Here is a 12,522-nt window from a genome sequence, read left to right on the forward strand (position 1 = left end):
TTCCAACAAGAAAGATTGGAACTTGGAAGCAAGAACTTTCTTGTTTGTTGCGCGATGGATCTACTATGGTTCGTTGTAAACCTACAGTGAGCTTAACTACATCTTCAATGAATCCAAACCGTTGAAATTATGGCATCTAGTATAGACGGCCACAAATTGCTGATAAAAGCGTGAGTTGATACGAGTGATAGTTTCTACAGTATTCTTAGGTTTGAGTTCGTCCAAGTGATGCTCATGGTTCAGTGATCCAAACCATTCATTCGGCGAGATATCCGATGGCCCATGCTCCCAAAATCAATTGGTGGCCGTGAAGGGTCACAATCAACCCAATAAAATGCAAAGATTCCATGTCCAGGATCTTCCAATATGGGAGATTTTAAATGCATGTACCATCGAGACTGGACCCACCACAGCAACGATTTGGATCGCCGTGATGAATGGAGAGAGTAATGGGATCGCATGATTAATATATCTTCCTAGATATTAGTATTGGCCGTCCATTCTGAGGGCTGCAATCTACAACTATAGATGCTCATGGAGGTTCATTTTTTCTCAAAAGTTCAACGAAAGTAAAGTCCACAGATGGACGGTCCAAAATATGGAAACCTTAAAGAGTGTCAATGAACCAGGTCCTATTCATTGCAGCACGGCTCTGACTGGTCCACGTTTGCTGTTTGGCCGCAAAAACCGGACGCGGATTTCCTGCGAAAGGAAGTTCCTGCGCAAGGATGCTGGGTGGGGCCCACCGACATGTTTTTGATAAATCCAATCCGTCCATCCGTTTTTCGAGATCATTTAAGGACTTGAGATAAAAAATTTAGGTGTATGTAGAATTAAAATGGGACACACGAGAGGAAACAGTGATCATTCAGTGAGCACCGTTGAACCATTTGTATGCCCAAAAAATTATTGTATCAGTCTATATTTTTGGTTTTTTCACTTAATCCCATTCACAATGACCTTATAAACGGTTTAGATAACATATAAACATCAAGGTGGAGACTGGGAAGATTTCAACGGTAGAAATTTCTTTCCCTAATTTTCCCTCTCGTGTGACCTACTTGAGTTTTTTATCCACCTCATTTTTTGTCACACGGCTAAAATGAGATCTCAAAACAGATGGACGGAATGGATTTCTCACATACATTGTAGTGGGCCCCACCCAGATCCTTGAGCAGGAACTTCCTGCGAAAGGCTTTCGCAGGAAATCCGCGTCCGCAAAAACCGGCCTTCGGCGCTTCCAACGTACGTGTGACGTTAGCGCGTAAAAAGAGAGACGCGGACCAACCGCGTGTGTTGACGTGACAAAGTTCTGTGGACCCACCATGATGTATGTTTTATATCCACACCGTTCAACCATTTTTTAAGATTATTTTATGGCATAATACCAAAAATGAGATAGATTAAAATCTTAATGGACCACACCACTAACAATAACGGAGATAGAACACCTACAATTGAAAACTTCTCAAGGCCACGGAAGTTTTGGATAAAGCTGATATTTGTTTTTTTTCCTTTCATCCATATCTTTTTGACCTTATTAACAGGTTGGATGGAAAATAAACATATGGTGGGCCCTAAAAAGGTTTTAACGGCATCATTGTCGCCACTGCTTTTTGTGGTGTAGTTCACGTGAGGTTTGGATCTAGCTCATTTCTTGACTCATGCTCTAAAATGATAGGGAAAAATGAACGGACGGTGTGGATGTAACACATACGTTAGATTGGTGCCATACAAATTTTCCATGTAAACACACCACCAGGTCCACGCAATCCGCGTCCGAAAAGACGGGATTCGGAGTGGGTAGTGACGCCTCGAGTACCGAGCTCTCTGTACAGGTCTGTTCTGTGGCCCCACCATGATGTATGTACTCTATCCACTCCGTCCATCCATTTTACCAGCTCATTTTAATGCACTACCCCAAAAAAGAAGTAGATATAGACCTCAGGTGGACCACAACATAGTAAACAGTGGTAATTGAACGCTTACCATTAAAAACATCACAGGGCCCACTGTGATGATTGTTTTCCATCCAATCTTTTCATTAGATCAAACAAGCATGGATGAATATTAAAAAAAGAAGATCAGCTCCATCTAAAACTTTCGTGGCCTCAAGAAGTTTTTAACGGTGAACGTTCAATCACCACTATTTCCTCTAGTATGGTCCACCTGAGATTTGGGTCTGCTGAATTTTTACAATATTGCAATAAAATGAGATGAGAAAACAGATCAACGGACTGGATATAACATAAAAACATCACGGTGGGGATCCACCGACCTCGTGGTATCCACCGAAGCCGCGAACCTCCTTCCTTCCGTCGTGTGGCTTCTTCCTACGCGTGATAGCCGTCCCTCCATACTTATAACATAAGTATGCATTTCCTATAAAAACCGAAACCACCTAACCATTGTTCCATCACCCCATCCTCTCTTTTCATCCTAACCTTATAATCCATCCTTCCATCACCCCGACCTCTCTTTTCATCCTAACCTTTTAATCCATCCAACTCTCTCTCTCTCTCTCTCTCTCTCTCAAACATGAGTCACTACGAACAACACCAAGCTCCACAAGGTAATTTTCATTTTTCACACTTTCTTTAAATTCATTCATTTTAACCATTCTGGTTTGGCCTAGATTTTTAAAAGAATTGAGATTTTATTATAAGAGATTTTTTAATGATATTTGAATAAAAATATTTAATATCGATAACAGTGCCATAACTATTAGGATTTTTTCTATAGTTCTTTGATAAAGATATTTAATAATGATAACAGGGGCCATAACGGTCAGATTTTTCTATAATATTTGTATAAAGATATTTAATAACAATAACGGTTACTGTAATAACCAGCTACACAGCTGTTATAATATAAGCCATGAACAGCCTGTAATTATTGAAATTTTTTTTAATGAAAAAAAGCATCAGCCTTATATTGGTCCATTACACCCTATAACGGCTGTTACCGAAATTAAAAGTCAATTACAAATTGTTATTTATTTATTTATTTTTTTGAAATTGGGCATTAGGACTCATATTGTATGACGGTCACCTACAGTAATTGGTTTGTATACAAAGAAAGCTATTCTTGAAAATTCACTTTGTGTTTAGCTATTGGAATCTTATTAGAGGAGTGGAGAGGCTCTCTCTATTTCTCTCTCCCTCTCTCTCTTCAAAAATAAATACTTAATAAGAATTTATTTTCTAAAATTTTACAATCCATCTTAAAAATAAAAATCATAAAATGAATTAATTTTTTAAATTGATTCAATTCTACAAGACCCAAATACAAACTCACCTTCTTATTGATGGAATCCATTTTCTAAGGGCAGGCTCTTATGGATTTTTTTTTGTGGGGGGGGGGGGGGGGTGGTTATTGTAAGTTTTGGTGCATAAATAGGTGGACGACTTTTATTTATTTCAATAAATTCTACCCTTTTTAAGTTTTTATTTTTTATTTTAAGATTCGACCCGGCTTGAGTTGACTTGATTTTAGAATCAAACATCAATATTGAGTTTTAAAACCATGTTAGGATAATAAACCCATGATCATTTTATTCATTTATTGTTTGTTTAGTTTCTTTTGAATTATATCCACCGTTGGATTAATGATCATCTCATTCTTATGACCCTTTGATTGATCAGTCTATCCGCCACCAGCCGCATATCCTCCGCCCGGCCAAGCCTACCCACCTCAATCATACCCTCCCACCGCATACGTGGCGGCACCGCCGCCGATGGGGTACCCCGCAAATGAAGGGTCTGGGTACCCCCAACAACAAGTTCCTGTAGAAACTAAGAGCAGAGGTGATGGATTTTGGAAAGGATGGTAAGTATACTATAATTCCATTTCAATCGTTTCTTTAAATAATAATAATAAAAAAAATCTTTTTAATTGGTGTGATCATCTAACAGGCATTGGGCCCACCATCTGATCACCATCCGATTATTCGAGATCAGTGTGGGCCCACAACCATAATTTGTGGGTCCCACCCATTTGACCTGATCATGATCTGAACACCAATAATTTCTTATGATCTTTTCACTTATACCTTCAATTTCTTTCTTTTCTTTTTTTTTCCCTGCAGTTGTGCTGCCTTATGTTGCTGTTGCGTCTTGGATGCGTGCTTTTGAGTGGTGACCAGAGACGTGTGGCTGTTTTATCTTCCTTTATTATTTATGTTTTCTGTCATTTTGATGTAAAAAAGAAAAAAGGAGGATGATGTGGTCGTTTCCTCCTTGAGATTGTATTGTTTTTAAATTCATTTATATGAGATGGTTAGTTTTAATTATTTGAAAAAACAACATCTGGCATCCAATAAGATTGGACCATGTACCTTGATGGTCCATAGTTCAAAAACTTGAAACTATGGCTCGAATCAAGGTGTGCCAGGTTCGGTCAACTCAAATACTTTAGTGAGTCTTTAAAACCACAACTCGACTCGGTTGGAGTGACATTTCACCATTAACCACAACTCATTCGTTGATTCTTCAACATCAGCTGGTTTGGACAGATCAGATCACTTAAGTTTGGATTCGTAAGCAATGACGGTTGTCCTATGAATACTCACTTTTACTACAGCTCATGTGGGTTTTCCTAACCAAGCTATTACCTGTGAGTCATTTAGCTCATTCTTCAACAGACATGGAGATGCTCCTTTCATTGCTTGGGAGCTCACGGTTACGCATTCTGTTTCACTTTTCTCAGGGGTTCTTTTCACCTTTTTCCCGAGGCACTATTTCGCTATCAATTATTGTATTTAGCATGACAAGGTAATTAATTCTTCCTAATTCACAAGGAATTCCATGTGCCCAACTAATGCTACTTGAGTCAAAACATAAATATTGCTTTCGCCAATTCATTATAGGGCATTAGTGAACACGTGATAGATCCAAATCACAAGTGGACCACACCATAGGAAGCATTTGGGATAATGAAGCTCACAGTTGAAACCTTTCTAGGGCCTACCGTGGTGTTTGTTTGCCATCCAACCTTCACAAGGTGATGCCAACTTGGATGACGGAAAAAAAAAATTAATGTAAGCTTGGTCCAAAACTTCTATAACTCCCAAGAAGCTTCTAATGGTGGGTGTTCAATCCCTGTTGTTTCCTATAATGTGGTCCACTTTAGCTTTGGATTTGTCTCATGCCCTAAATTGGGGGGCAAGAATGGAGTGGATAAAACAGATCCGTTATTAGAACTTCTGTGCCTTTCCTAGTTAGACAAAAAATGACTAGGTTCAAAGAAATTAAAGACACGACAATTATATAGGCGACCAACCCGTCGATACTAATCCTTAGTAGCAAAGGCTTTGTGAGGACTGCTAGAATAGATCCGTCAAGTTGATGTTTGGGACATACTTGTTATAATGATTGGCATACCTATTATAATGATCACAATTGAACCACCGGCATGCATTATCAAAAAAGGACCCAAGCTAGCACGCAACAACGTGGGCCTATGGAGCTTAGGATTTTGAGGCATCCAACTTTCATGATGGAGAGCTAACCTGCTTTACAAGTTCCACACAGATTTTGAAGTGAGCAAACCTGCTCTATGGCACCCACCTTGATGTATATGTTTTATCCACGCTTGTTTGATTTTAAGCTCAATTTAGGACATAACCCCAAAATTGAAGCATATCTAAAGCTCAAGTGGACCACACCATATAAAATAGATGGGATAATAACATCCACAGGCAAAACCTTCCTAAGGCCCCGGTGAAGTTTATATGTCATCTAACCTGTTGATAAGGCCACATAAACGTGGATGAAGGGAATGATCCAAAACTTGTATGGCCCACAACTTCAATTCCCCTTGTTTCATGTGGTGTGGTCTACTTAAGCTTTAGACATTCAATTTTAGGCTCATGTTTCCTATGGTGTGGTCCACTTAAGCTTGGGATATGCTTCAATTTTGGGTTCATGTCCTAAAATGAGTTGGAAAAACAATGGACTACATGGATAAAACCCATACAACAAGCCCACTACAGTAAAGAGTAATGAGGGCCTCATTACACGATCCAACTCCATGCATACACCATGGTGGGCCCCATACGTAATCCACAAACCTTACGAGGGAGTCAAGAGACATGTAAAGGAACCGGATCCTGCATGTATCACTTCACGTTGGGCCAACATGTTGAGATAGTTTTATGATTTGAACGGTCCATGTCACGACTCAGATTTTGGGTACTTTTCGTATACTTTAGAACTGAGATCCACGTCATGACTTGAACAGTAAGTGTACTTAAATTATTTGATATGATTACATAATTCGTCTAGCTAGTAGTACTATCTTAGATTTAAATTTCATTCATACTCAGTCATATCTCATTAATAAAACATTCACTATCAATTCCAATCATCAGTTATTAACATATTTAAGGACCCTCACATTCAGGGTCTTATGCAATAAAATAAACTTGTCCGATAAACTTAAAATAAATAAATAATCCAAGAACATCAAATATAATTAAAATGATAATCATGGTTGATCTAGGGCATCAATTTCTTTATCTGTCAAGTATGACTACGTGTCCCTTAGGTCCTTTTCTAACTCGACCACGTAATCTTATTCTTGAGCCACTAGCTCACCCTCAATTATATTTATATGGTTTTGCATCAATACAATATAAACTGACCAAGCCTAATAAAAAGTCTCGATATGATTCTTTATATCAAATTAGTATATAATAACAACAATCATATACAATATAAGTTCAAAAAAAATAAAATACAAATGTTATACAATGCGTGAATGCTGAATGCATCAAGTAGAAATTCATTCACAATTTGAGTTGGAAAACTATCAACTTGCATTTGTCCCTTGGCAGGCTTCTACCATTTGTTAAACATATGCAAGACTCACATCTACTCATTGATTAGGCTTCCACTAATATAGTGGGCTTTTGTCATGCCCCGAAATTCGGAACCCGAGTTGGTTAGGCCCGAACCCGAATTTCAAGACTGTGAGTTGATTTTAAACAAAATATACAGCACAACCCACAATATTTTCATGATTTTTATGTCAATCAAAGTAACTGAAAGGAGTCAAAGTAATTATCATTAAATAACATTTACAAATCAATCATTGAATATTTAATTACATTGATATAGAAAAAATAATTAATAACAACATATATTGAACTTTAATTAATTTCTAAATAAATAACGTAAAAAGTCTTTAATATTACCCAATTGATTTTTCATATATAAACCCTCCAAGATAATATATATGGGTGTGAGTGCGACGGCTCATAGGGTCACATCCTTCCCAAAATTGAAAATTCTACGTTAACACCAATACAACTCAATAAAATAAATAGGATCAATTACGAGTATTGAATCAACATTTTACATAATAACAATAACAATTTATTTTTTATAATAACAAAATAAGATAATACAGTCATCTAAAATCCTTTTTGGTTCAATCCAGGGCAAAGCACCTGTGTGTATTATCCTTTTAGGGATGACCATCGATAGAGCACCGGTGTCGATCCTTTTAGGGAATGACCCTCGGCAGAGCACCTGGTGAATAAACTTTTAGGGTAAATACTGAGGGCAAAGCACCCGTGTGCATATCTTTTAGGGAATCACCCAGGGCAGAGCACCCATGCCGATCCTTTCGGGAATGACTCTGGGCAGAGCACCCCATAAAAATAACATGGTGATCCTTTTGGGGCAGAGCACCTGTAAATTCAAATACATGATACATCATATGATAATAAGGAAATAATTGCAATAACAATAATTAATTGAAGTCAGTTAGTAACTCAAATACATTACCTTTATAATATGCAATTAAGAAGCAAATAAAATAATTTGCAACTAATGACAATAATCAAATAAATTGAATACATAACATGTAAGACCCGTGTCCTAGTCCGTATCGCTCCGTTAGCTTCCGCGGTCCTTCCAGTCAAATTTCAGCAACCTTCGCACCGTATCTGACGATTGCATGCGATCCTAAACCTGGTCCCGCATACCAAAGTCGGTTCAAACCGAAACTTATATCTTAGCGAACGCGTCGTCGCCGCGGTTCCAACGCCGTAACTTACGCACCGAACCGATACCCAGTCCAGGAGATGTAGGCCAACGTTTGTTTCAAAGAAGCGCCGCGCGTTGGAAATATCGAGGGAATCTCTACGATATGTCTAATCAATCAATCAATGTCAAGTACAACCATACCTCAAGTACAACAACCCATCCCTACTTTTTTCAAAAGTCCACTCTCTTTCCACCTCACCACTCCTCTTTTTCTAATTTCAACCACAACCATACCACTTTTACAAATTTTCAACCCAACCCATCACACCTCACCCATCTTTATCATCCCATCACTTCCCTCTCTCACTCATTTCTCAAAAATCTCTCTAAGCAACTAAGAACCCCAAAAGATCTAAGCTTTCTTCTCCCTCCCAAGTGTGGTCCACCTTCTCATCTTCCATCTCAACCATCTAAACCCCATCATCCACCATCCAAGGCTAAGGCAAGGAGCATTTGAGGCCAAGGGAGCAAGGAGGAGGCTTAGAGGTGGGTGATCCACCGTAAATTTTAAAATTTAGGGCCGCTTGTTGTGGGACCCACTTGATGTATGTGTTGTATCAATGGAGGGCCCATAGTGGCAGGGTCCTTCCTCTCTCTCTCTCTCTCTCTCTCTCTCTCTCTCTCTCTCTCTCTTTCTTTGTAAAATAGTGATGATGAATGGGTGTGTGGCCCATCTGTTGTGTGTGTCCCACCATGAAGTTTAAATTTTATCCATGCCATTCATCTTCATGTGGGACCCACCTGACGGGTGTGTTGGATCTACCCCATCCAGCCCATTAGCGGGCCCGGATGGAGGGGGGAAAATATAAATATCAAATGGTCCAAACCGTTGGGCCACGTACATGTGGGACCCACCATGGCAGTGTGTTTATCCCAGCCGTCCAGCGTCTCTGGACGCTGGACGTGAGGCAGGGGTAACCAACATGGAGTGTGTATACTGACGCGGGTGTGTACTAACAAAAAAAAAGGGGAAAAGTTACTTTTGGGGTGGGTCGTTCATGAAGGCCCCACCTTGATGCATATACACAATCCAAGCCGTCCATCCTTCTCCTCAGACCGTTTTAGGGGTTGAGCCAAAATTTGGGACCAATCCGATTCTTGGGCGGGCCATACCATAAGAAACAGCGGTAATACCGTTAAAAAAACACTTTGAATCTTCTATTCACCGAGAATATATTACATATTGGTCTCATTTAGCCAGTCAGAGGCCGTAGAATCCAATGAATGGATTGAATTTTTCAGATGTGGGCCATACCTCTAAAAAATCCTACAGATTAAAAAAAAAAAAAAAAAGAGCCAGCATGCAGCAGCGCTGCTGCTGCTGTTAGAGCGCCACAGGTGCTGCCTGCACCCGACGACGGATGGACCGGCTGGGCCTCACGGTTCCAGCTGTGGGCCCCACGTGATGCGTCTCAAACATCAACACCGTGTGTTTGGTGGGCCATCCTCCTGGCTACGATCCACCCCAAAAATCAGCCGTATACGGAACTTAGGTGGGCCACACCATCTAAAATCATGTGAAGACATGCCAAAAACATATAAAACCACTTGTGGGGCCTTCCTGAAATTTGGATGCGGCTAAAACTTGGTCTGAACCCTCAGCCAGGTGAGACACGCATAATGGGTGGACTGGATTTGTGAACCACATCATGGTGGGCCCTAGTCCACGTGATCTCATGAATGGATTAGATGGCAATAAACGTTACCGTGGCCCATGGTCCACGTGAACAGTTTAGATGGCAAACAAACATCACTGTGGGCCCTACCCCCTAGTCCACGTGACCTTATGTACAGGTTGGATGCAAATAAACATCACCTTGGGCCCCGGTCCACGTGACCTTATGCACAGGTTGGATGAAGATAAACAAAACAGTGGGCCTTGGTTGGGTGGGGAAATGAACATTACTGTGGGCCCCAGGTCTGAGTGACCTTATCAATGGGTTGGATGAGAAATAAACATTATGGTAAGCCCTACATGGGACCCACTTATGTATGTATTGTAAACCACACCCTTCATTAGTGTGGGCCCCACCGTGATGCATGTGTTTCATCCAACGCGTCCCCTCATTTGGAAATTATTTTAAGACCATGCGATGAGGCCCATCTTGGCGTGTTTGTGGGCCATTCATTGAGACCCACTTTGATTTGTATAGGACCCATATTATGAGGCCCATTGTGATGTATGCAAGGCCCATGTGACTAGGCCCATGTTGATGCATTTGTGGCCCGTCATTGAGGCCCACCTTGATGTATATATATGAGACCCATTTATGAGGCCCATTTAATGTACTAGAGGCCCATGGGTCAAGGCCCAATAGGACGTACATAAGGCCCATTGTAGTGTGATTCCACCATGGTATATGTGTTGATTTTATAGTGGGCTACACCTTAGGAGCAATGATGGTTTGATGTCCACATTATAAGGATGATGTTGGTTAAATGTCTACATTGTCTCTCTCTCCCTAGGGCCCATTAATAGGCCCATACTTGCAGTGTGTAGGCCATCTAGGCCCATCTTCGTTTTGATCAAAGCCCATCACCACATAACATGTAGAGCATAGATCCATAATTCATGATCATACGCATCATATGTATGCCTGATATGAGAAGTGATTGATCATAACATATGCCTTTGCGCAGATCGTTTATGAGCTCCTTGATAGGCGGAGTCACCCCACATGAGCGCTCAGTACGCACAGGATTGTTGCATGTTTGGTAGGGTGATTCATGCACTTGCATTTGTGTGATCATGATTATTGTATGCCCTAGTAATATCAGGGCCATAGCCTCCACAGACACATCGTGGGTAGCTGGGTTGGATACCGAAAATGTTTGGTTCTAGCATACGGGCGCCATAAATGTTCCTGGGTGAAAATTCCTAAACCCGATGGTACCAGAGGATGACTCCAATGTCGAGACTGAGTGGATATATGAGCGCACGAGGGCCGAATACCAGGAGGCCACGTCTCCCACTGAGTCGTGGTCAGTTGGAAAGGGGTGTGGCCTTACTCATCCAAGGGTAGGGGGCAATACTAGGCTAAGTTTGACCAGCTCGTGAATGAGTCTGCTATCGACGTGCCGGATAGGTATTGGCAGACTATTGGCCAGGCGGATAGTGAGGTTTCTTACGCTCACTTGGACTGTGCGGCTTGGAGAGCGGCAGTGCCTTTTGGAGTGTACTAAACCCTAGAGATTATCCAGAATGAGAACTGTACTGATATATGATGGGGATTGGCATGCTTGAGTTGCATCTTGCATCACATGGTCGTGTTATGGCCGATAGCATTCATATCTTGCACCGCATAGCCTTGGTATGGCTGATTGCATTCATGTACTCATCATCATGATTCCGCATTACTCTGACCTTGCATTCTGAGTACGCTTATATTGTACACACACTTACACCACCCTCTAAGCTTTCTATAAGCTTATGTACGATTGATGCATGCAGGTGACGTCAGGACGCAGCCATAGCATAGAAGCAGCAGGAGCGTGCAGACGAGCTTTAGAGTTTCTATCTTTTGCATTATCTTGTATTCCCTTCAGATGCATTGTACTTAAAGTTTTTTATCATAGTGGATTTTGTGATGATGTTTTGTGTTTATTGTTCGTGGGTTATGCTTTTGGTTATGCTTATTACAATTGAACTTATGATTTGAAATCCTCCTTGTAGCATCCCAGGATTGGAACCTGGTGTATAAGTGCCGGGAGCCGAGAATGGGGTACTACGGAGGCTGTCGGCGCCAGATTCGGCGATCGAGAATTTTGTGAGCCCGTTTTCTGAGTTTGGGGCGTGACATAACAAATAATCAAATCAATCTACATGTTAACCTAAAATTTTCAACATGGAATATCACCTACCTGCTATTAAAGTGATATATTTGATGTGATGATAGATTTTACATGTAGATGGTCTGAATCTGATTTCTCATGAACTCAATTCGACGCATTCAAGTTAGTAGCACTCGTTAATTATTTTCAACGTAAAACAATTGCGTCCCTACACAAATCATACATGCTGATTTATTAAGACCTATACTAAGGTTTCTAATTATCTAATATTTAAAATATAAGAAATATGACACGTTAAATCACTAAGTTGACTCAGTGAATCAACTCGAATCAAGGCTACTCTAACATATAAAATCAAGGATGGAGATAGAAACTTAGCTGATAAATGGTTTAAAGTTGGAATCTAGAATTAGCTCGGATGATTGGACCAGCGAATCATTGGGTTGACTCGCTGAGTTAACTCAATGAAACTATCTGCTTCTCTTTTTTTCTTCTTTCTTTTCTTCTCATTTTCTCTAGCATTTTCTTCTAATTCATTCTTTTGATCTTGTCCAAAATACGCTGGAACAACAACTCAGATGGGATAGAACAACAAGTCAAACAACTCGGAACGCTTGATTATCTCTTCCTCTCACTGATTCGTTTTCTTTCATTTTTCTTTTTATTTCTATTTCTGATC

General features: G+C 40.4%; 1 protein-coding gene across 1 annotated transcript; it reads left to right on the top strand.

Annotated features, from left to right (window-relative positions):
• Window positions 1-2,405: 2,405 nt before the first annotated feature.
• Window positions 2,406-4,291, top strand: LOC131221003 (protein CYSTEINE-RICH TRANSMEMBRANE MODULE 6-like). The gene is made up of 4 exons (XM_058216059.1): window positions 2,406-2,442; window positions 2,488-2,572; window positions 3,645-3,828; window positions 4,088-4,291. Exons 2-4 carry the CDS (start codon window positions 2,539-2,541, stop codon window positions 4,131-4,133), a joined length of 264 nt encoding a protein of 87 aa, XP_058072042.1. The 5' UTR covers window positions 2,406-2,442; window positions 2,488-2,538; the 3' UTR covers window positions 4,134-4,291.
• The last annotated feature ends 8,231 nt before the right edge of the window (window positions 4,292-12,522 follow it).

The sequence above is a fragment of the Magnolia sinica genome, chromosome 12, assembly GCF_029962835.1.
Source record: "Magnolia sinica isolate HGM2019 chromosome 12, MsV1, whole genome shotgun sequence".
Taxonomy (NCBI): domain Eukaryota; kingdom Viridiplantae; phylum Streptophyta; class Magnoliopsida; order Magnoliales; family Magnoliaceae; genus Magnolia; species Magnolia sinica.